The following is a 26,900-nucleotide window of genomic DNA, read 5'->3' on the forward strand; positions in this document are numbered from 1 at the left end:
TTGAATTGTTTCTCACTGCTTTTTATTTACATAAGCCACTTAGCGCAAGACTATTGTATTGTTTAATATCGTATATTCACATACACAAACGCAGACGGTACTGATAAAGGTGATTAAATATCAAGAATATTTTTTTAAAGGTAGTTTCGCCTACATAGTTTTATTAACCCATTAGAGGCCGAGCAAAAAACAATTTTTTTTTGACTAAAGCTATAGGTGTAATTTTGATTATTGACGCTAGAGAAACCCCAGAATTATTGAAAGAATTATTGTTTTTAAATTTTCAATTTTCCAGAAAATGTTTACATTCCAGTTTTACATTCCGATGCGAACAAGCACAGAAGCACAAGAAGATGAAAGTCGCTAAGGAAAAAACTCTTCCTTTTTTTATAACGTTTGCATTAAAATAATGGACTTTTTTCGGGTGATGATAAAAAAGCTAAGACAGATAACTTAGTTTGATCAAATTCCCATGAAAAGCAATTACGGAACATTCGCACTGGTGGACGAAAACATGCGTCTAGGCATGTTTTTGAGTTCTTTTTTCGTTTCAATTATCAATTCCTCCTCAGTTTTCGCGACAAAATTGTTGGAGTAGATCTTACGCTTCAGATTCGCCAAGAAATTCTCAATAGCACACAGCTGGGGACCACATCGATATTCGATATACCGCTCCATCTCCTCTAACGATTGCTTCGAGTAGTGGACCGACGCCAGATCCGGTCAGAGCACTGCGTCTTCGCCCTTCGGACTTCCGGCAGGCACTTCGTACTATAAATTTCCCCGTTCACGGCCAGTCCGGAGCTAAAGAAAAGCGGCTTTGACATCCCCTCCTCACTGATTGTCAGCAGTGGAACGTGGTGTGTGAAATAAACTGCACTTCGGAGCTTCCTACGTGGTGGAAGTAAAATACGAAGTGCCCTGCCAGTCGTTGCTATCCAGGGTGAGATAGGTCTCGTTGTCCATTACCACCGCCACGTCGCGATTCGCCGGAAAATCGACTTTACCATCTTATTCAGCCGCTGCCGCTGCGTCATTGCCTACAGCTCCGAGACCAGTGGACGGGACTTCCGCTTCCTGACATGTATGTCGGCGTCCGGCGTCCGCAAAATGCCGCACAAAGTCCGTTTTCGACGCGGAGTAGCTTCACTGTTCTCGCCATCACGGTTAGAGTTCGACTGATAGAGCTGTCAATTTTTTTCTGCTGACTCATGGGTTACTATGATTGATGATGCATGGGTAGTTTCGTCAGTGCGTGTGAAGGTAAACCCATTAAAAATCGGAAATTTTTGTCCATTTTTTCATGTAAACGTTAAAGTTTTAAATTATTATCAGCTTCTTCTTTCAAACGAAAACTATTGCTGTTATGTTATTGTTGGCGATGGGGAAAAATATTTCTTTCTGATTACTCTGATCTTATTTCTGATTAAAAATATATATATTTCTGATTGCCCATTTCTCGAAAAATCGAATATTTTCCCAAAATCTGGAAAGTACAAATACGCTGAGAAAAAAATCGCATTGAGAACTGGGAGGTTCAGTGGAATAAAATCGTCATCTTGTTCATCGATGAGATTCCCTATCGGTTCCAGCGGAAAGATATTCAAGCCTGCAATCTCATTAAAATCGTTAATTCCCTCCAGCTCCTCCACATTCGATATTGTATGGCACTCCATCACCTAATTTTTGCAGTTCTTACGAACAAATATGTAACTTTTCATCAATATTTGCTAATATTTGATACTTACAAACATTCACAATAGAAAAAAAATGCAAAAATAAACAACAAAAAAATCTGTCTACCGAAGTAAACAATCTTAAATGCGTTGCGTATGATGATGCTGATGATGGTCCCGCCACCTTTCTCTACAGAGGTTATTTAGAAGATAATATATTATTGTTCCCAGCTTTGAAATCAGAAAACGAATTGATTTTACTTACAGATATAAATTCAGGGTGTCGACTCAAAATCCGGAAAGAAATTCCCTAATATTCCCTGATTTTCCAGTAATTTTTCAGAAAAATTCCAGATGTCGATTATTTAGTTATGAAATTCTCTACTAGTAATTCAGCTGTAGTTCCTAAAACATTTAGTTAGCTTAAACAATGAAATTTAAGAACGTCTATGGATTTATTGTCCTTCTTATTTCTGTAGTTTAGACATTCAAGAATATACTCTAGAAAGGACTTATCGATAACCCCGTTATTTACCAAGTTAGAGCCATTTTAGTGAAGCGGTATTTAACCTGGTACGGCCATAACAATGAACTTCAAACGCGTGTTTTTCGAAACTAATTTTTTCAAACTGGCGTACACGATATCTCAAGTTCTACTGAACCGATTTATGTCGAACTTATGAATACAATCTGCATGCATCTCTATATCGCATGAACCTTTAAAAAATAATATTTTTTAAATTTTATTATTTTTAAAAAATCGTTAAACGTAAGAAAAATCGTTTCAAATTGCATTTTGTTTTTCAAACGGCCGCCATTTTGTCAAAAAAGATAATTTTGACTTGTCCGAGGTCTATGCGATAGCGGCATCTTTACTGATACAGAATCCGTTCGATTTTTTTGTTTCAGATAACCAGAAGGGCTAGAATCGTGTACGCCATGGCACAACTTTTTTTTAACCCCTCACTTCACCAGCTTGTAACTTTTCTAAATTCTAATTATTTTGCCTCCGTTCGATTTTTGTTTTATTGTTAAAAGATAGATGTACAGATAATGATATAATGGAAATAAAAAATATTCTTCGTTTTATTTTGGTGTTGTTGCACCTTTAATATGTATTGGCATCGAGTTGAAAACATCAACAACACATGACAAGAAATTAGGTGTTCTTAATTCATTAGCGTTTCTAGCGTTATACCTATGAAAATCACTTCCTCTTTCAACTCGATCACACATTATTGCCGAGGTCATCTGAAGGTTAACTAAGATTCATTGAAAAAATAAATAAAATAATTCATTATGGCAATTTTCGATTTTTCGAGCACTTTATTCACCCACTTATTTTTTCCTTTTCCTGAATGGCCTCTATCCTACATAATTTTGTTATTTAAATTGAAAACACTTTCCGCACATATTTTTTTGAACAGAACTTATTGCCCAACAAAGTTATACAAAAGTGACGCACCCTCCATATTTTCCAGACCTGGCCCCGTCAGATTATCACCTTTTTGTGTCAATGGGATAAGCATTTGCAGAGCAGTACAAGGTATTGTCGTTGGTGTTGATGGATTCCATTTTTTGTTGGATTTTGAGGAGTTTTTATTTTATTTCTACACAACTTCTCAATTCTTTCTCACTTCGTTTTGGTTTCTTCTTTTTTTTTCGGTTTGATTAATTGGGGCTTTGTACTTACATGTTCATTTGCCGGAAATATTTTGGTGATGATGATGATGTTGTGTTGAATTATAGAGTCTTTGAACTTCTTCGGTTAATTCAACTCTAGCCTTCAAGAAGGGCAATTAAATTCCTTAGCCTTGACAAAGGCAATCTGGACAATTCTGTTGGAAAATTCGTTGCTTCCATTTGAAAGATTTCATATAGGATACAGTTGTGAATATTCCAAATTAGTGAATTTAAGTAACATTTTAGAAATGAAAAACTTAAGGTGAAGGTGGAAGCTAGCCATTGTAGTAGTATAGGTAAAACCACGTGTAAAAATGGGGTAATAGAGTTTGTGAGAGAAGAGCAAAGCACATGTAAATAGATCAATTCACTTATCAGACTGTGTGGCGCTTCATTGACACGTGTCTTTGAATACATTTGAAAAAAAAAATAACAATTCAATACTGAAGTTAAATGTATGAACGATATGTTCCGATGAACCATGCCAATTGCAAACATAAATATATAGAAGGGGTATTTTTGCATATGAAGTAAAATTCTGATTATACGCGAGCGTAACATGTGCAAATTTATAACACATGCGAATTGGGGCTCTTTTGATATTAACAAGTTCTACCGCATAGTAACTCGATGCTGATAATTCCTCAATATTTTCCTTCGTTGGTCGTATTGGAATATTGGGCATATTCACGTTGGAGAACCTTAACCCTTCTCTTCGTTGGCTGAGACATTTTGATTGAATGTAATACTTTTCCGTTTATTGTTTTTGAAAGCATAGGCAGCCGTGGCAGTGTTCCGAGCTCTGCAATACAATTTTCTTACCCAATATTAAAGTTGCTAAAACTTACATTATAGACCCGTTAAACGTAAAAATAATAATTGTATTGATATCAACACTATTTTATTCTATTGATTTTCATGACATGAAAGGCTATGACTCAGGAATAACATTTTATTGAGTGGTTTTGATAGCTGTTTCGATGATGTTGTCTGGCATCAGTGTCGAAAAAATAACGATGCTTTCACCAATACAAACAAAACCATTGCCGAAGATTGAAAAATGAAAATTTAACTTTCAGAGCACTTGCTCGAGTTTTCCGACGTTTTTCACTATACAGTGCGACAGCAGATGAAAATTTAATATCTTGTGAGTAATCGATTAGATTTTGGTTGATATTACTTCATGGGAAGTGTGCGAAAACGATCATTTTCTTCACATAGTTTCGCGCAATTATTGATTTTCGGGCGAGGGGTGAGGGACGGAGATGAAAGAAATGAGCGCCATTGTGGCAGCCATTTGTGGCTAGCTTCCACCTTCACCTTAAAAGTTTGTGGTTTTTAGAGTGTTATTTTTATTTTTATCCAAAACTGCATACTAAGGTTGAATGTTTCTATTAACCAAATTAAAGCTCTCCAATCGCTCTACATTTCGTTCTTTAACACTCAACTTCTATCTATTTAAATTTCGCTGCAATATCATTTTAAACAATTCCTGATGAATCTTCAACTATAATCTACCAAAATGACGATTTTTACTCCATAGTACTCATAATACCCAATTAACATTACTTTTAACGTTGAAATATTTCATTTTCGCTTGAAATAAGTCATATTTGAAACATAAAAATTTTTTTTGGACTGTATAAAGTCGTATATAATCGAGTCTGTAAATAATCGAGTCCGACCTGCACTACATTTTGAGAGATAAACCTAGAGTTCTATATCTTCAAGTTATTTGCTTGAGAAATGGGCGAAATGTGTAGAATCATTGATTGAATTCGATCGAATTGAATGACAATTTTCCGAAATGGTTAATCGAACCACGAACAGCCATCTAACCCCGTTTTCCCCGATAATGGGGCTCTCATCACAGTGCAAACTCATGTACTCTGTGAAAGCGTTTAAAATTCGATATAAAACATAAATGCGAATAAATATACACAACAGTAAGCAGACCTTGTCTGAGAGTGTGCAACAAATATGCAGTCGTCAAAGCGAGATGGATTATTGTTGCTGTTGCCCTCGTCCATGATTGAGCATTTAATATGTAATGAAAATCAATTCTGTTAATTGTTTCCTTATTATATATGCTCGATAGAACGCACGCATTTTACGAGGGATTGTGTCATGATGGGTTGGTTCGCCGGTCGGTCCGTTCATCCGTCCACAGCGGGAAAACAGTAGGAACCGACTTTCGGAAGGCTTTCTCGAAATGGGTTTGGGGCGGTGTTATTCCGCTCAACAGAACAACACGCCTCGCGCCTGGAGAAAGAGATATTGTTTATGGCAATTTATTCCAATAAAATATAAACCTGTTTTTATGAAGGTGTTTTTTTTCTCTCCTTTTTTCGATTCAATCCCGAGCGCGGATATTTTTTGATGACTCCCCAAATATGATTTTATGACTGATGATGACAGCGGCGCGTTTGCTTGGAAGTGCGGGCTTTTGTCGTCTCTGATTGAGATTTCATATCCCCCCCCCCACTCCAAAATGAAACAAGAAACGTATTAATTGTTTCAGATGGAGATCAAATGTTTCCTGCGAAAGCTTCGAAATAGATTTCGACTGGATTGCGAAATAATATGCCAGTGTTCGATACTAAACGTGGTGAAAATTGGATTTATGAGGGAATGTGTCGTTGTTAATATGTTACTGTCCCAGTTGCTGCCTGGGGACACACGATTAAGCCGATTCCGGAATTATTCGCGCTACATTGGATAAGGGTTCACTTCGATTATATCTGACGGCAAACGACGATGAGCGATGTTGCGCACTTTGGTGCGTGGGGTGGAATCGTCCCGACAAAAGTGAGCATATGAGCAAACACACACGTTCGACGATTGGTGCGATGATTCAAACGGGGGATGATGTGACATTTAGGGTGTATTTGAATGTTAATTAGGCAGGACCATGTTTGAAAGGGGGGAAGCAATTAGGTTTCGACAGCGGAGACAAATGTTGGTGATGAAAATAAAATGGTTTGTGAAACAAGAATTGATTATTTAGTGTTGAATTATGCACTGCTTTTGTTACGAACGAATTTGATATTGTTGAGTGTGGGCAAACGTTTTTTCGATAGATTCAATTACTCAGATTACATTAATAGGGCGTTACTCATACACTGAGTTTTGTAAGGTGACGGTTTGAAGCATTAGCTTCGTTTTCCAACACCGCAATTTATAACGTAATTAAAATTTGAATTCGTTGGGCCATTCTAAGTCAACAAACCTATGGGATTACAATTAATAGAATAGGTCAAAAGTAAAAGGAAATGGATTGACGATATAAAGTCTGGAAAAATATGGGGAATTGCATACATCATCTATTTCAAGATGAAGTTTTCATTCCTATCAATCTTTAAATATTTAATTAAATTTATTAAATTTTATTAAATATTTAATTAATATTAAAAATACAAGAAAAAACAAAGCTACAAATGTAGTATATGAGCAATTCCAAATGAAATCGACAAATGACAAAACATAAGTATGTTTGATTCGAATGAGGGTTTGTATACCGTTTGAGTTGGAGGAAATATGAGTTTTCCACAGGAATTGGAAATATTTTGACTCAAGTTTAACTTTTCAATATGGCGTATCGATTTTAGTAAGAGAAATCGTAGTTGTACCGAAATACTGTTTTGGAAAGTTATAGAGTATTGATGTTTAACTCTTTGCGGTCGCTTGTCAGCTCTCAGCCACTACAACAAGGAATCATACTAATCTTATACTTTATTCAGTCATGTACGAGGGCAGTCCGATACACTTGACCCAGCGACGCTCCAACTTCTTTAATCCATCTGAAAAATACGTTTTCTCGAGATCTGCAAAGTAGGCCTCCGTGGCGGCTATGACCTCCTCATTCGACTCAAATTTCTGCCCGACGAGTGACTTTTTCGGACATTGTCCCGTAAATGGGCAGCTTCGCGCCCGAAACCGGTCGACATTTAAGTTATTTTTTAAACCGTTTAAATAGTAAGAACAATAAGTGTTTGTCTTGTCTCGCGTCGCGTCTCAAAAAAAAAGTCGCACGGGGCCAAATCTGGAGAATACGGTGGATGGGGCAGCAGTTCGTAGTGCGATTCGACCAATTTGGCCGTGGCGACGGCGAAATTTCCATATTTTCCATTTTTCTGCGTTACTTACTGTATATTAGAGATAGGAAATTGCGTTACGTAGGGGAAGCGGTCCAAAATCCGAATTTTTAGCGTTACGTAATTTGTGCACGACGTGAAAAAACATAGTACTCTTTTTTTATGTACGAAAAAAAACTTGACCTTCAATATCTAAAGTATGTATTTTTTATTTGTCCCACATATGTAGTAACCAGAGATCGAAATGCTCGAAACATCCGTTTTCACCCACAGGGAAAAATAGCTGAGAATATAGGAGGCGAGAGAATGTTATACGCTCACTTCGATTCTCGCGAGAAACGCAAAGCCGATTTTTATTTTTCGGTGAGTTATGATTGCCGAAAAATTGTTTCGTTTTCAGTGACTCCTTGATGCCGATAATGGTTTTTCACTTCTTCAGTACAGCTGAAAACATTGCATGAAAATATGCGGCAATATTGGGTTTCATCGTGAAGTGAACATGAGATGGATTAATATTTGTACAATTCAGACGCTGTCCTAACAGATTAACGTTGGTAAAGTTAGCTATGATTTTTCGCTCCATATTTTCAGTACCAAATGAGAGACGAAAAACCATTCTCGTTGAACTTCCGAGAACGAGATTTTCCATATCTCTTTCTCTCTGAAAAAGAATTTTCGATGAAAACGAAGACACGAAAATATCAACAATACACGGTTCATCGAAAACTAGATTGATTGATTGAATATTTATCGTGCATCCGAGCGAGGATTTCGATCTCTGGTAGTAACCCACATGTCTTCAAATGTTTTTCATCGTAACTCTTAAACACTCTTCCTATTTTCACCAAAATGATGTATTCGGAAAAGTTGTTGGAAATTATAAGCAAATTCATAAAATTTCATTAACATGACGGTATAACACTACAAACATATTAAAAGGACATATCTACTATAAAAAAGACAATAGAAACATTTTTTAAATATCTCGAGAAGAGCTGCATTTAGAGGGAGATTGATAATCAGCTTTTTTGTTCCAATCACACCAGGATTCATAATTTGTGGCTAAAATTATTAACAACATACACATACAAAAATTTGAAGTTTCGAAAATTCATAAAAATTTTAAGTTTCGAAAATAAAAAAAAATCGATGTTCCTCAAAGTTCGTCAAAAAGTTTTCTCTCAGTATTTATTTTTTTCACGTTTAAACATCAATACTCTATAACTCTTTCTAAGACACTATTTTGGTACGGCTCATAGTTTTGGAGATATAAATTATCAAAGATGTCTCTTACTAAAATCGATACACCCTATTGAAAAGTTACACTTGAGTCAAAATATTCCCAATTACTGTGGAAAACTTATATTTCTTCCAACCGAAACGGAATACAAACCTTCAATCGAATCAAAAATACCTGTTTTTAAAATCTGCAGTTTATGGACGATTTCATTTGGAATTGCTCATATGAAGCCTAGTTGAGTTTGTTTTCAACCAGAAATCATGGAATATTTTATCGACAACACGAGATAAACATAAAGGTCAGGGAGATTTCGTCAATGTTCAAGAATTCACAACTCTTTGAAACATAAACTGATTCTGCAGTTTCCTAAAAAAAATCTACCGAAACAGAATAAATTTTAATACTTATACGAAGTATGAGCATAATTAGAGCTATGCTCATTCTTCGTATATTTATTCCCCATCTACCACACAAAAAAAGTTTTATTCAAATTGTGTACCGAACACGATTTTTAAAGCTACTGGTGATGTTTTGTACGATTTTTTTTGTGTGCTATTTTTTGTGCGGTCCCTATCCCCCGCACAAAAAAGGTTTGCCTGTATATAGTTTCACTTTTATTTTAATCACATTATTAATTTTATACAATGATGGACTTTCGAATTCGTTTATAAAAAAATTACACTCATTTGAATCACGTAGCCCATATACATAGAAGAAAGCTGCCAATTTTAACCAGTCACCATAAAAATTGAAATCTGTTAAAAAAAGAAAAAAAAAAGTCAAATGATGCGTTGGAAGGAGATAAAAGAACAGTATTATAACACAGAGAGATTCGAGAGCATCATGAGAAACAAGCTCACTCGAATACCATTCATCTGAATAGAACGTTAAGACGCGTCCACATTACGCCAATCGCCCTTGACCGCCCGGTAAAGCCGACTAAATGTGGACGTACCGCCCGGGCTTGCCGACGTGCCGAAACCCGACTCGAATCAAACCGAACCCAAACCGAAACAAGTGGGTCCAGGGTTGCCAATAATATTTTTCAAAAAACTGGAAGATTGCTCTTAAAAAATCTGGAAGAAAACTGGATCCCGTGAAATCGTTTTGCTTTAAGAAGTTCGGCTGTGATTTATCTAAAATCATTTTTTATACTTATTCCAATGTCCGAGAAATAGTATCCCATTCAAAGCGTATAGAAGATCATAAAATAACGCAATAAACCATAAATTAACCATTCGAGTAGATCAAAATAACGTTTTCCACCACTCGAACATTACTGTGAAACAATATTTGAGGATCTTTTCTTCTAAAACCTATAAAAAATATGATTTTATTTGGATAAAACTTAAAAAATCTCGTATTTTTTTGATCGACAATGACGGTTTCACACGGTTTCTGGTCAAAGATCACTGCATCAAACCTAACCTGAATTTTCTGTTCTTTTCCTTCTCGAATTTTGACATTTCTGTAGTGTTTTTTGACCATTTTCGTAGCTATTTTTTTCGCACTCACGAAGAATATGAAATAAAAAAAAATCTCCCGCGAATGACGGATCTCTATATCTCTATATATCTCTATAGCAAGTCCGAAAAAGAACATCCCAAAATCCCATAAGGAGAACGGTTGTAAGTTGCTATTCGTGGCTACTACCTAGAGAAAGATAACTCTCCGCCGTTGCGATTGAATATCGCCGAGAATATTGGATTTAAAGGAGCTCTCGGTTACCTTCTCAGGTTATCAAAAAATAACTCTCCTCCGTCCTATAAAACGTACGCGCGATCCATAATATCTTCAGGTGTCTAGAGGAGTTCTCTCGGACTCTCAGGTTTCCAAAAGATAACTCTCCCCTTCCAGATTAGAGTTCGATATATCGCTGGTTCGATTAGTTTTAGAGTTCCACTGGTTATCTTTCCAGGTTTCCTATTAATAACTCTCCGCCGCCACGGATGAAGTTCTATAAAGTGTATACGATATGAATAACACCGTGATGATTAATTTTCGAGAAGTAGAAAAAGATAGGAAAAGATTCGATAAATAATTATTATATAATTATTAGTATAGCCGATCCAATTAATTGTACTGGTTTTCACTTCAAGGATACCTAAAAATAATCTTTCCCGCATGTTGTAACACATGAGATTTTCGGATTTTCATTTCGTCAAATGGTCGATTGATGTAAACGGATGTAAACGGAAGGAAGAAGGTTTCCATATTCCATATTTCCAATTAAAAGTATGGAGAACATTGACACTATGATCTTCTGAGCTTTAGAATGATTTGGAGGACCTATCACGTCTGATGCTAAGACGTTATATAAACTCAAAGTCAGCATAGCACGCCGGCTCTATGAATTTTGGGTATTTTTTTATTTTGTTATGGACATTGTGGATCAATTGGCCTGAACTTCAGAATGTTTTGGAGGACCTAGAACATATATTACTTATATAAACTCAAAGACATTGTAGCACGAAAAATGTCAAAACACAAAATTGGCCAAGGAATAGGAAGGGTGAGGGAGAATGTTTATGCATAATGAATATATTTTACAAAAACTTGGTAAAATGAAGCCACCATATAAAAAAAACTGGATAAAACTGGACAATATTTGAAAAAACTGGAAGATTGCAGGGTTCAACTGTTTAATTGGATCGAGGAAAAAAGACTGGAAGAATCCAGTTTAAACTGGAACATTGGCAACGCTGAGTGGGTCCGGTTCGAGAAAGTCGAACCAAAACAAAACGAAGTAAATTAGCGTTGACGACATTGTGCTTCGTGTGTTCGTGACGGCTTCGTGCATCCGATGGGACTTCGGCTTCGTGCACCCGATGGAGCATCCACATTACATAACGAACCGAATATGCCGCATGGTACAGGCCGATCGGCATCATCCGGCATAATGTGGACGCGCCTTTAGAATGGTCAATAATCCCGAATGAGAAAGAAAGATATATTCTAAACTAAAGCTAAAAACTGAAGGATCGTCTCCTATGTTCCAAACTAACCGGGCAATCGGTGAAACACAGGTTTGCCTGCGAGAGGCCGCCGCTTTCGACGGCGTTTCGGCGGCCGGCTCGGATTGCGTCCCCTTGGCCGCCTCGGTTCCTTATCCTCGTTAGATGGGGAATTCGCCCCCTTTACATTGAAAATTACCTGTATCATTTTGGAAAAGAAATTTTACAATGCTAGTGTAAAATTCTAAACTCTTTCTTAGTCTCAAAGAGCAATAAGGAAAGAAAAGAAGACGGCATTTTGTCCATTGGTAAATGGTGCCTACACTTATTTTCTAAAGATGGATCAGCGATTTTTTTTACAATTTTTCATTTTACTGCGTATTTCCGTTGTTCTCTCATGTTGTATTGACTAAATCTTATTTATTATCAATCCATTCGACAAAACTCATAACCAGATTTTTTCCTTCTTCTTGTGAAAGTCGCATTCGGGTAAAAGTCGCATTCGCGTATTTGTCGCATTCGGTTATAAGTCGCATTCTGGTATTTATCGCATTCGGGTATTTGTTACATGCGGGCAAATGTGCTTCAGGTAAACGTGTTTCGGGTGATTGTCACAAAACCCGGAGGGGAGGTGGGGGTAAAATGGACATGTTAAGAAGAACTTCAATTATATCTTTGGAAACTCATATTTCCCAAAACTTTGATGCAGTTTCTTACGATTCAATATACTGTATACGTATATACGTATACTGTTTTCTACGGGTAATATAAACAGGTCTGTAATACATGAATCGTAGGGGTTTATCAATCGCGAGAGGCATAATTTCATTCAACTAAGGTCTGAACTCATCTCGAATGTCCGTTAAATGATGAAAAATCGAATTAATTCACCTAGAAGTGATATCGTGCTTTTCAGCAGTATAAAGACTTGAGAGAGACCCTCAACTATTTTGCTTTTGGTTCCAGTCAGCTTCTAAACAGTCCGCATTTGGCGTTTTAATTTTTATTTATAGACGCAGGGCATTCCTCAGGAATAAAGGGTGTGTCACATCAAATTGCATCACGGAAAAAACGCTGTAGAAATTTAATTTTCAGGAATTATATCTTCAGCTTTCGCTTATAATCAGAGAAGAGTGTATAGATCACGTTGGCCATGCTTCACTGTCAATTTTTCGTAAATTTGGAAAAATGTCGTCGAACGAAAAAGAGCGTCGTGAATTAATCCTGTGCACTTATTTCGAGAATCCGGAGTTGTCACATCGGGACATCGGTAAGATGCTGGGAATCGTCCAATCCACGGTCAGCAGAGTACTAAAACGATACTTCGAGAACCTAACCATCGACCGGAAGGTGAAGAACGGCAAAAATGGATGCTCTGTCAGTGAAAAAGATCACAAGCGCATAGTTAAGCAGTTTAGACGTGATCCGAGAAGTTCGGTCCGGGATGTCGCCAATAAGCTGAATTTGTCAAGTTCATTCGTCCAGCGGACCAAGCAGCGGGAGGGCCTGCGTACATACAAGGTTCAGAAGGCTCCTAACCGCGACGAAAGGCAAAACATGGTGGGGAAGACGCGAGCCCGGAAGCTGTACCGGTGCTGACGAAGCCGCATTGCCTGGTAATGGACGACGAAACCTACGTCAAAGCGGACTTTCGTCAGCTGCCGGGCCTGTTGTTCTTCTCCGCAGAGGACAAATTCAGCGTTCCGGAGGAGATTCGCAAGCAGAAACTATCCAAGTTTGCCAAAAAGTACATGGTGTGGCAAGCGATCTGCTCTTGCGGAAAGCGGAGCGCCCCCTTCGGGATGACCGGCACGGTAAACGGGCAGGTTTACCTTAAGGAGTGCTTACAGAAGCGCTTACTACCACTATTGAAGCAGCACGAGGGCCCGACCATCTTCTGGCCGGATCTCGCTTCGTGCCACTATTCAAAGGACGTGTTGGAGTGGTACGAAGCCAACGGGGTCACCTTCGTGCCAAAGGAAATGAACCCGCCCAACGCGCCGGAGCTTCGCCCAATAAAGAAATATTGGGCGATTATGAAGCAGGCCCTCCGGAAGAACCCAAAAGTTGTCAAATCGGAGGCGGACTTCAAGAGAAAATGGATTTCTGTTCAAAAAAAACTACAACCTGTCGTTGTACAGAACCTTATGGACGGGGTAAAGAGGAAGGTGCGAGCATACGGGCTTGGGCTCGAAGTATGAATAAAATGAAAATGCCAAAAGTTGTTTAATAGTTTTTATTTTACTGTCTAAAATTTTCAAAAGGATCGGTCTACTGGGCGAATTTCTACAGCGTTTTTTCCGTGATGCAATTTGATGTGACACACCCTTTAGATTAAACAGACCTTTCACAGTCCATCTCACTCCCACTGGCAACTGTCCGTTTTACCCCACCAGTACAATTATTCCAATAATGCTTAATATCGAAGCAGCTAAAATTACATCCACACGCGGAATTATGTATGATTTTGGGTTTCAGTTTCCCTTTTCCACTTTTGATCAGTATTCATTGCCATAGAGTGACCTCAATATCATAGAATAACGTGTAGAAGGTGTTCTCATTAACAGAAATCTGAAATTCAAAATGTAACTATACAAATCTACTACCTGTCCATATTACCCGCGGTTCCTCTAACACTTCACTCGTTAATCTGAACATTTAGACAACGACAAATTGATTTCGGAAGCGATAGAAGCGAGGTGTTCCACCAAATCCGAACAAGATTGGAAACAGAATAAAGCAATGAAGAGGGAAACGAGTACTGGGAATAACGTCTGCAGGGTTGTCAACTATAATTTTCAAAAATCAGGAAGACTGAAAATAAGAATCAGGAAAAATCAGGATTCCTCATATTGGGTTGTCCGGAAAGTTAATATCGATTTGTGGGAAAAAACAAAAGCATAATGTTCAATCAACGCATTATTATTTAATAATAAATCCACCGTTCTGTTCACGCAGCTACCTTGATCAAAAAGATCCCGGAATCACCACCGTGTGGCGCTCTCAGTCACCCGCTTTTATTTTTTTATTTTTTGTAGGATGGCACATCTGTCATTGACGGTCTAAAAAAATTGTAGTGTGATAGTTTTACATTTCTAAAAGTTACGCTGTATTGAGTACATCTGCTATTGTGCGTGTCTCGATTTTGTACAATTTGCAAAATTTGCTAAATCAAACGTTATTCGTGAGCATTTGGCTAAAAACGAAACGATTACCATTCAGCAACCACCGAAATCACCTGATTTGGCACCTTGCGACCTATTCCTATTGACGAATTTCATGCCAACTCGACTGGCCGTTGGCAACACCATTTCCGATAGCAGTGAAACGTTGTGGGTGTAAAGACATGGGCCATTCAATAATAAGCATATAATGCATATAAAGAACTTCCGTCTGAACATTTGATGCCAACCTGTACAGATATCTGATTTTTTTACCGTTTTGTCTCATATTCCGAACAATGTCGTATTCCGAACACTTCATTTTTAGATATAAATTTACTAAACTTTTATGTCATGATTTAATAATTTATGTCATTATGTCATAAATAAAGTGCTAGAGAATGTATGAACCTACAATAACTAGGTGAAAAAATGATATTTTATGCAGAAATCTGCATTAAAATTAATATTTAAGTAGTGTTCGGAATATGAATCAAATTTCTACGCATGGTTCAAATTTCGAACACTTCATTTTCAAATGTAAATTTACTGAACTACTTTAATGTTATAAATAATTGGATAATCAAAATCCTGGAATTGTTTGGGTTATAGCCTTCATATCAACACCATTTACAGGTAGCGATACAGCCTATAATTTATAATATTGAGCATTTGTGAAAAGTGACAGTCAAAACCAATGATACAATGTTTGCATTAGCAAATTCCGTAAAAAACAAGCATTGTTCTTTTTTCAGTTTTTGTAGTTGTTTCAACTATTTTGATTGATGTTTTTATGTTAAGTGCTAAAATTTGTACGAATACACAATAAATGGATGAAAAAACGACATTTTATGCAGAAATGTTCATTAAAATTAGTGTTCGGAATATGAATCAAGTTTCTACGCATGACGCGAACACTTCATTTTTCAATGTGAATTTACTGATCTTTAATGTTATAAATAATTTAATAATCTAAACCTTGACATTCTATTGGTTATAGACTTCATTTTAACATCATTTACAGGTATTGATACCGATATAGCGCCCTTGGCCCCGAAACCATGTAAACTATAAAAAAAACAAACACAATCAATAATTACGAAAGCAAAATCCAATTTTTTTGCAGGTATAACATTATTCCAAAAAAAAATACTAATTGACTTTAATTTGATATATCGACCATATGAATCGGTCCAGTAGTTCAAAAGTTATGATTTAAAAAAAATGCATTTTTGCTGTTCGGAATTTGAGACAAAAGTGATTAAACATATTTTTAGTTTTTCACCATGAATATGTATATGTAAATGAATTTTATTGTAGTCAAATAAAAAAGAAGACTCTATTGTATCCAAAAATCAATTGATTTTGGGAAAGAGTACCATTTTGAGTAATGAGATAATGTTTAATGGCCATCAAAGCTGAAACGTCGTGCAAAAATTACGTAACGCATTTTAGGCACAAATTACGTAACGCATTTCAAGCGTTACGTAATTTGTGCACGGCGCCTAAGATAACTTCGGCATGGAAACCAGTATATTTGTTACGGATAATTTTTATTCCGATAAAGTAAAAAGTTTGACGGCGCCAGTGGTTGTGTGGTTAGCGTAACAGCCTCACAATTCGATCGGCCTGGGTTCAATCCAAGCTGGCGTCGTTTCTGGCTGGCGATTTTCTGAGGTGAAAAATCTTTGGTTACGTCTTCCTTCGGATGGGAAGTAAAAGAAGTTGGCCCTTCTTATGGGTTGTTGAGTCTGATAGGTAGGAACAGGTGGAGTCGCCTCCCTGGTGTCGGTGATAGGCACAGAAGTAAAGGGTGTGTCACATCAAATTGCATCACGGAAAAAACGCTGTAGAAATTCGCCCAGTAGACCGATCCTTTTGAAAATTTTAGACAGTAAAATAAAAACTATTAAACAACTTTTGGCATTTTCTTTTTATTCATACTTCGAGCCCAAGCCCGTATGCTCGCACCTTCCTCTTTACCCCGTCCATAAGGTTCTGTACAACGTCAGGTTGTAGTTTTTTTTGAACAGAAATCCATTTTCTCTTGAAGTCCGCCTCCGATTTGACAACTTTTGGGTTCTTCCGGAGGGCCTGCTTCATAATCGCCCAATCTTTCTCTATTGGGCGAAGCTCCGGCGCGTTGGGCGGGTTCATTTCCTTTGGCACGAAGGTGACCCCGTTGGCTTCGTACCACTCCAACACGTCCTTTGAATAGTGGCACGAAGCGAGATCCGGCCAGAAGATGGTCGGGCCCTCGTGCTGCTTCAATAGTGGTAGTAAGCGCTTCTGTAGGCACTCCTTAAGGTAAACCTGCCCGTTTACCGTGCCGGTCATCACGAAGGGGGCGCTCCGCTTTCCGCACGAGCAGATCGCTTGCCACACCATGTACTTTTTGGCAAACTTGGATAGTTTCTGCTTGCGAATCTCCTCCGGAACGCTGAATTTGTCCTCTGCGGAGAAGAACAACAGGCCCGGCAGCTGACGAAAGTCCGCTTTGACGTAGGTTTCGTCGTCCATTACCAGGCAATGCGGCTTCGTCAGCATTTCGGTGTACAGCTTCCGGGCTCGCGTCTTTCCCACCATGTTTTGCCTTTCGTCGCGGTTAGGAGCCTTCTGAACCTTGTATGTACGCAGGCCCTCCCGCTGCTTGGTCCGCTGGACGAATGAACTTGACAAATTCAGCTTATTGACGACATCCCGGACCGAACTTCTCGGATCACGTCTAAACTCCTTAACTACGCGCTTGTGATCTTTTTCACTGACGGAGCATCCATTTTTGCCGTTCTTCACCTTCCGGTCGATGGTTAGGTTCTCGAAGTATCGTTTTAGTACTCTGCTGACCGTGGATTGGACGATTCCCAGCATCTTACCGATGTCCCGATGTGACAACTCCGGATTCTCGAAATGAGTGCACAGGATTAATTCACGACACTCTTTTTCGTTCGACGACATTTTTCCAAATTTACGAAAAATTGACAGTGAAGCATGGCCAACGTGATCTATACACTCTTATCTGATTATAAGCGAAAGCTGAAGATATAATTCCTAAAAATTAAATTTCTACAGCGTTTTTTCCGTGATGCAATTTGATGTGACACACCCTTTAGCGGAAATAGATCGACAAAAAATAAGGGAGGAAGGTTGGCATCACTACGCATAAGGATACTAACCTAAGAAGTTAAGTTGCCTCTCAATAAAATGATACCGTATGTTCTCGGGGAACGGTGTTCAACAAAGCAGATAGCTGTGGATAAGAGTGCAATTTTTCTAACGGAGTAGTCTGCAGCAAGACGAAACGTTGCAAAACGACACAGAATTTCATTCATTGCCTTTATCCACATACTAGGCTTGAATATCACGAGTTTCTGGTCCCACAAACTAACAAAACAAATTAATTTTTAAAATGCAAGAGATTTAATTACTTCAAAATTATGACTCATATACATAATTTAGAAGAAATATAATTCAATGAATTTTAGAAATATGGTTAGACCTATATTTGAAAAACATACCTATACTTATATCTAGAATAATATTTATATATTTTATTCTCCTGAATGCCATACCATTCGATGAGAAGGTATTCGAAAGTGAACATTTCACCCAAATAATAAAACAGATTTTTCTCTCCAAAGGCACTTAAATTTACAAGTTTCTCCTCCTACGCAACCAATCCGCAATCCGCCCAAATCATTATTACGAATCCAACCGCTCGCTCGTTTGGCATAGTTTCGGGATTCATGCTAATTAGCCATGCCAGCCGGTTCAACATACCTTCAATGGCTGCCAAGCATTGAAACATCAGAGACTGGCTGAGTGAGTGAGTGAGAGAGGACTCCTTTCCGCGCGCCACCAACACATAATTTTAATTTAATGAAATAAATGTAATAATCGTCACAGAAAATTGAGCACGTCGAGTGAAAAAGTCACGAAGCGCACAAAAACGAAATGTTAATTACGGTTAAATAGAATCATTGGGAAAATCATGGTGAGGAGGCATACTCTCGGATAGCTATCTGTCGTATACACACAAATAAAACAAACCACGGTTTCGGTTGGATGGCGAGATGCATGATGGGAGGGGGACCGCGCGGTTGTACTCGTAAATGCAGTCATTTAGAGCACAAACAGGAGCGCACGGTTGAGAATAAAAAAAAAATACTTCGTACAGAACGATAAATGTTCATGAAGACAGAACCGCCGCCATCAAAAGCGGTAAAACGCGGGGCAGTGGCGATGATGCTGATGATGATGAGTCGAGCGAGCGATGGAAATGAAATGAAACGAAGATTATAAAATGTGTGTTTTTAATTATTTTCCACTCATCCGCCGCTTTCCACCGTTTCTCGTGGACCTGGCCTGTTTTTCCCCGCGGGTGGGTTGGATCCGCGCTGATTTGTAGCTGAATTGGAATCTGAGAGACCTCTGGCTTCTGGCTTCGAGAGATGTCATCGCGCGCCAAACGGAGAGATTCGAGAAATATTTTGCATGATGATGCTTTGAAAACGATTCATTTATACATGTACACCGTTTGGGGTTTAATTAGAGACGTTGATGGACATGCATACATAGAGACATTCATTCGCTACAGAGCGCATACAATGTGGACTTGAGGGCCCGAAATTGGTGCCGAACACTCCAAAACCAGCGGAATGGGTGGTGCACCTGCGACTACTGGCAGATGCTATCTTCGAGAACGTGTAATGAAATTTTGTCGCGTCAGTGCGTCGACTGATTGAGCTTCTCGACTGATTGTCGCCTCGATTAAGTGAAGAATTTTCTGCCTCATTCAGCACATACATTTCCTAAGCTATAGTCTTCCCAACTCTTACCAGCGTTTAACTATGGAAAGAATGTGCAAAGAAAATCCCAGATTTTGCCAAAAAGGTATGCCTCGATTCCTTTTTTGAAGATATATCTCGCAATATAGCAAAATAACTATAACGATAGCCAAGGATTGTCACCAATTTTAAACAGCTTTTTGTCTAAAAAACACATGAGGTTTTCTCATGTAAACGGAGCTGTTTCTAGAATTAGCTACATCGGCCCCCCTCAAGGCTCTTGATTAAGCCCTCTGCTGTATATCTTTTATATTCATGTGTAACTTTTCCTGGCAAGTTTTTGACGTAGGATTACGTCTTTCGGGAACATATTGGGGTACAAATTGAAAAACGAATATCGGTCGCATCGTGAAAAATGTCCAATTTCAAACGCTTATTGCTCAGTCATTTCATGACGGATTGATGAGATTTTTGCATCAAAACATTGCGGCACTCTATAACAATTTTTCACTATCGAACAATTGAAAAATCTCAACGCCTATCCAAACGGTACTGATTGGTCGAAATTGACGTCATTTCTTTTTCGCCTGCTTCGCTTCTTTCGTTCCCGATAAGTCAAATATTTGCATGGCGAGCGAGGGGGGGGCGCCTATTTCTCACATACCAACTGATATAAAAGGACGGTAGAATTTTTGGATTTCTCATTCTCGTTCAACGCTCAGATCGGCAAACATCTGGGCTTCTAGTGTGCAGTGCTCTACAAATCAACCAACACCATACGGTGCGGCAAAGGAGAGGAAGCCATCGGCAACCAACGATGAATGCAGTGCGGCAAAGGGAGCAAAGTAGAGGAAGCAGCGGAGAGCATCGAATTAAATCTAGTGTGCATTGCTGGTGCGCTCCTCTTCACATCAACAATTGGATGCGGCAAAGGAGGCAGAGGAGCGAAGTACATTGCATCGCATCGTATCACACCCACTATCCGTCGTTTAGCTCATCGTGGTGGTGCCAATCAAACCCTCGCAAATCGACGCACAGAAGCCGATGGCGCCAAAGTCAAGGAAACCATCAGCGAATCCGTAAAAGCTACCGCTCCCAAAACTAAACTGCTACATCCGACTGAAACGCAGAATATTCCGTACAACCCATTAAACCATCAGGACTATCAATTTGTTTTGAAAAAAAAGAGTTTATTTTACTGTTTTCCACTTACCACAAAAACTATATAAAAACTATGATCAAAAATACTGTTTTTTTGACGTAGGATTACGTCTTTCGGGAACATATTGGGGTACAAATTGAAAATCGAAAATTGAGTATATCGTGAAAATTGTCCAATTTCAAACGCTTATTGCTCAGTCATTCGATGATGGATTGATGAAATTTTTGCTTCAATCGATTTCGGCACTCCATAACAATTTTTCATATTGAAGAAAATAATATATGTCATAAAACTAACTATCGAACAATTGAAAAATCTCAACCCCTATCCTAACGGAAGTACCAACTTCTGATTGGTCGAAATTGACGACACATGCGGCGGGTCCCTAACAGAGACATTAAAACCAAGCTGCCTAGGGGAAATCGGCATTGTAAATACATAAAAGTAGGGGGAGCTTTTGCTCCCACCGAAATGTGTTCTCTAACAGAGACATCAAAACCAAGCTGCCTGGGGGAAATCGGCATTGCAAATATATGCAAGTCGGGAGCACTTTTGTATTGCAAGTAAGGTGAGTGATACGATTAATTCTAGCAAATAAAATTTAAATTTGGAACTTTAATGTTGGTTGTTTCGTTAAATTTCATATCAATGATCGATCGTGTATTGTGAAAAATTTAGCACAAGTGTAAGTGTAGAGCAAGGGGACGAATTACCCGCAAAGGAAGGAAAGGAGGGTTTAAGGATATAGGGACAATCACACACGAGAACTTGATACATGAAACGATTTATTTCAATTTTCATAAATAAAAACCAAGGTGTGTTATCGCTCGAGAACGGGTCGTTTGGTCTAAGCTGTCTGTTTTGTTGTGTTCATTCTCACCCAAAAAAAGTTTATACAATGAGAAAAATTGGAAAAGTGAAGAAATATTAGAAAATATTAGAAAGTGATTTTCCATATGCTCTACATATAAGATTAGGTGTTGTTAGTCCAATTTAAATTCGCATCAACAGATAGCCTACCGGAATCCTACGTCAACTATGCGGTCGTGTCTCGGACACAACCCTCCTGTGACTTTTTATCATTGCTTGGTTTTGGGAGCTATTATTTGTTCTCTACCTCAGAGCGAAACCATGAATCTATTCTGGTAATCGAGAATTGTAAGAAGCTCTTCGAATTGAACCCCAACTGGGGATACATGAATCTGTATTACTATTACCTATTCCAACAACTAAAACCTTCATCAGTCATCTCCAATAATTTTAGCGTTCCGAACTTCCGTAGATCTTCTGTCGAAATTGATCTTTCTATGAAGGAATAAGTTCGTGGAATTCCAGATTAACGATCTTCTTCGATCTTCGATCAACGGGAATTCTTCACTTTGTCGCTTTGAAATACACCCACATAAATTTTACACAAATGTTTTGTATCAATGTAACCATGTAACCACTATGGTGTTGAGACTTGAAACATTTAAAATCCGGAATTACAAAACCAGTTGTATCTTGGGGCTGGTTGAAGTTACAAACAATGTTTTCATATCAAATTGCAAATAATTTATCTTCTTTTCAGTAGAAAAAATTGAAAAAAAAACATTTCGTTACAGTTATGATTAATTTTTGTACTTCAAAGTAACATCAAAGTTTGGTCTCGCTGTTGGCCAATCTCGTTCTCTTTATGTCTGCAGCATCCCGACTCCCTAAGCCACCCCTTTTCAATTTCAGCTTGACAATTGCTCAATATTTTTCGATTGAACGGAATTGGGGACAATTGGGAGAATTGAGGTCTTTTTCGATGCAATCGACCCTATTGTCACGGTACCACTGAAGCACCTCTCAACTGTAGTGGCAGTTTGCCAAATCTGGCCAAAACTTCACCGGACCTTTGTGAGCCTTAATAAACAGAAGGAGACGTTTCTGCAGGCACTCTTCCCTATACATTTTCGAGTCGATTGTGTTGTTTGTGACGAAAACCTCTGCCTTCTGCCTACAGCTGTAAATCCCTTGCCAAATCAATTACTTCCTGGAAAATTTATTGACGAAAGCGAACTTGTTCTTGCTGGAGACATCTCCTCCGGCAGTTGCCTTATAGTATTTCGGGTCTGGGAGATGTCCACAATCCATTCTCACGTACGATTCGTCATCCATCAGCTTGTATCTTTCATACATCGTCAAAACCTTGTTGTACAACTTTCGGACCCGTATTTTGGCCACTAGATTTCGCTTCAGCGTCCTGGTTGCTTGCGGGCACGAAATTTATGATAACCTTCTCGCATACGGATTCTACGAATGTTACTTTGGTTAAAGTTGCGATTTTTTGGGTTTACCTTAATTGGTCTCAATTGGCACGATGAGAATGATTCGCTACTCCCAAGCGTCTTTCGGTGTGTTCTTTGTGCAATTTCGCTAGTTCAGGTCGATCACGGTAAGCAACTACGAAGTGTACAGTCTACCCAAGTTCAAGCTCAAGCTCAAGCTCTGACCACGACGGATATTGATGTCCAAAAACAAACTTCTTCCCTCGGTTCCCATCATACACATGTTTTTCATAACAAAACGGATCAATATTAAATTTTTAACCGTCGAAAGATACAGTTTTCCAACAATTTGCTGTCCAGAGATTTCAGATGGCCTATCTGACGACCGCTGATGTAAAATGAACAGTGATTCCAGATTTTAACTGAATTAAACCTCACACCCGGAAACGTATGGATAGTGCCCCAAACATGACATCATAATCGTCATAGGAGACGCAACCGCACAGGTCGGGCTGGAGTATTTTTCCCGCTCCATTATTTGTAGAGAAAGACTCCACCCTTTCACAAATGGGAACGATCTGAGGTTAGTCAACTTCTCCCCAGCTGGAGAGAATTGTTTCTTAACCGTTTTTTGTATATCTCAATTTTTTACTTTTTATAATATTTTAAATAACGATTTTTGTTGAAAAACAGTTAACTTTTATTATAATGGCCGCCATTTTGGCAATTTGTTGAATTTTCAAAAACCGCTATGTAACAGTCCACAAATTTCTGACAGAAACATAACACCAGTAAGAAACTGTTCTAGAGAGACCATCCACGAACCTTGCTGCCATAAGCATAATAATCACTATATTGACATACAAATATAAAAAAAAAGTTGATGGGTCTGAGCCTAGGGGCACGGACGGGATCTTGACATAGGACTGTGATTGTGTGTGGTATTTGCATTTAACTTGAGTTTTTCATTGTTCAATATCTCTTCATTGTATTGTAAACTCAGTTATTTTTCGACTTTCTACGGAATAGTTTCCGCCTTAGTGGTAAATATAGATTCAATATTTTAATTCGGATCATTAGGTTATTCATGTTTAGTCTGTTAACGTTTGTGAATAAATATGAAAATATGAATATGAAATCATAACCTATTTTTTTTACGTGGGACAACACGATTTTGTGTTAATACCAAATCAGAAAACATCTCACGTTTCTACAAAATGGGCATTTGCATGCCGTCTGGTGAAGAGTGTTTCTGTATTTTTGAATCATATCATTTTTTGCATCTGTACTGGGGTGTAAGTTCAAAATTTCTGTAACGAGAGCGTTACGTTTGGGGTGCAACATTTTGAGTGGCATGACGATCACTTCATTCGATACATATGAGTGATGTTTGTTACTCAGAGACCCAAAAACTTGTTTCAGTAGCTCAAAAACTGCTTTGAAATCAATCTGTTGAAATTACAAAAATCTACAAATATGGGTACATGCTTCAAATTCCATCTCAGTCAAGATTGGTCGATTGGTATGTCGTTGGCTGGTAGTAAAAGTACTATTAATATTGGGCTCGAACTGGATATCCTCAGTTTTTATTTAGTCACCGTGGCGAACCGAAGCAATTTTTTTCGCCACAGTATGCATCCTCAAAATATGCACGAAGCAAGCATAGTGCAGAGTTCTAAAACAATAATCCAATTAATTAATTTCTATATTTTCTTCCCTGTAAGAGATGTTGATCGAATTCAAGAGTAAGTTCGGACTTATTGGTATAATGATGAAGATGTTCTGAAGTTCATTTGACTCTAGCCTTGAAAATGGTCAATTTGAAAAATAAGGTCAAACACTTGGCCTTGGGAAAGGCCATTTGAAAAGCTTCACTGCGACTTGTTGGTGTTTTTTTTCTGATCGTTCAATTTACGTGAATTCCAGTATTGTATCCAAATTGAAAGTGCCGTCAAAGTACTGCGTATTTCAAGCCTGATGTGAGGAAGGTTTTTTTTTCTAGCGTCGAGAACAGTGTTTGCCTTGGATTTTATAGAGTTGAAGATGACGAATCGATTATGACTAGGCCGACCAAACGTACCGTTTTTTCGCCCTTTTTTAATTGTCCCGTCTTTTTATCAATTTGTACCGTATTTTGATTATAAAGAGAACATATTTTTTTGTCATTATTTTCAATATTGTTTTTTTTTAGAATATCATTACAGATGGTCAAAAACTCGATTACAATGTGCTGTGCGAATAAATTGAAGCCCCATGTCTAAAACTATAATTGCTTTTTACCAAATATCAGATAGTGACATTTCAAACATTTATTGGCATTGTTGAAAGAGATAGAGTATTTGCTACTGATGGCTACTGGTGATTTTGATGATTTTATTAGTATTCTTTAACATATAGTAACACGGAAGAAGTGTTTTTGACTAGTGAGGTCCAAAATTTTTTGAAAAGTCTAGTTGATGCAGATGAAGTACCGGAGGCTAAATCTCTCAAAACAGAGGAAAATAAAACGATAATGCGTTGTGGTACTTTGAAAAATAGAAGGCTAATCTAAGAGAAAATTAACATTATAAATGCATTGTATTTAAGACCATTCTTGAAGAGATTCAAAGTAACTTTAGTATAAAATTCCCTGCGCAGATGGGTAAAAAAGGATAATTAATTGATCATTATTGGAATAAGGAATGAAGGTGGAACAAAGAATCCGTGCCAGCCGAATGGTGGGGTGCAAAGGCTTTCAGAAACGAAAAACGCATTTCTGGAGCGGACACAGTTTGTGTCTGTCTTGAGTACCATGCCAATTGGAAGGATTTTTTTCTACGAAGAATAATATGCGGTGAACGGAAAAGCCGGAAGGTAATTTTCCAACAGAACTTTGATCTGAAATATGACATACAATAGAATACGACTATATTGATGTTTATTATGATGTTATTACACAACGAAGTTTGGTTTCATTCAAAATGATTTGTAAAAAAGTCGGATATAATGCCTTCCTTTACAGTGGTATGTCGCCTTTTATGATCCATTTTTAATAATATATATAATCCCCGGCCTTTTGTTACAAAACGCTTTTTATTACGCGTTTGTCAATTCCCTTCGGTGTCATTATAAACGGATTCCACTGTAATTTATAATGAAATTCTCAAAACAATAACTTCCTTCGTAAAGGCTCTTAATTTTCTAAATATTCCTTAATTCTAGAGAACAAAGCAAGTACATCTAAGAATATTTAATTGTATGATTTTTTTCACTCAATAAGTCTTCAAAAAGCATGTATTTTTGTTTTTATTAGGTTGTCCCATAAGTTTCTTCCGCACTACACTATGAGTGACTCTTAGAGGCTGTGTTTATGTAAACATTCATTGGTGACTTGTTACGGGGTGGTACTACGACTATTAGGACATTCCGCAATTAGTTTAAAAATTTTAGAGCAATTTGGCAATTTCGAGTTGAAAGATAAAGACCACAGCGACTAGCAACGACGGACACGGACATTATCAAGACTGTACTCATTGAAAATCCGCGATGTAGTGTGAGTGAGATTGTGGATGCTACCAATATTCCCAAGACAACGGTACATAAGCATTTAAAGGGTGTGTCACATCAAATTGCATCACGGAAAAAACGCTGTAGAAATTTAATTTTTAGGAATTATATCTTCAGCTTTCGCTTCTAATCAGATAAGAGTGTATAGACCACGTTGGCCATGCTTCACTGTCCATTTTTCGTAAATTTGGAAAAATGTCGTCGAACGAAAAAGAGCGTCGTGAATTAATCCTGTGCACTCATCTCGAGAATCCGGAGTTGTCACATCGGGACATCGGTAAGATGCTGGGAATCATCCAATCCACGGTCAGCAGAGTACTAAAACGATACTTCGAGAACCTAACC

General features: G+C 38.0%; 1 protein-coding gene across 6 annotated transcripts in view; it reads right to left on the reverse strand.

Moving 5' to 3' along the window:
- Positions 1-26,900, reverse strand: part of LOC129763330 (homeobox protein DLL-4) — a 117,224-nt gene that overhangs the window by 26,183 nt on the left and 64,141 nt on the right. Inside the window, exon 1 of one of the 6 annotated variants that reach the window (XM_055762288.1) lies at positions 3,370-3,392. The exons of the other annotated variants lie outside the window; for them this stretch is intronic. Within the exon in view, the coding sequence (XP_055618263.1) occupies positions 3,370-3,377 (8 nt within the window). The 5' untranslated portion in view covers positions 3,378-3,392. Of the gene's footprint in view, positions 1-3,369; positions 3,393-26,900 lie in introns of those variants that run through there. 6 annotated transcript variants of the gene reach the window in all.

The sequence above is a fragment of the Toxorhynchites rutilus genome, chromosome 1 (genome assembly GCF_029784135.1).
Source record: "Toxorhynchites rutilus septentrionalis strain SRP chromosome 1, ASM2978413v1, whole genome shotgun sequence".
In the NCBI taxonomy this organism is placed as follows: Eukaryota; Metazoa; Arthropoda; class Insecta; order Diptera; family Culicidae; genus Toxorhynchites; species Toxorhynchites rutilus.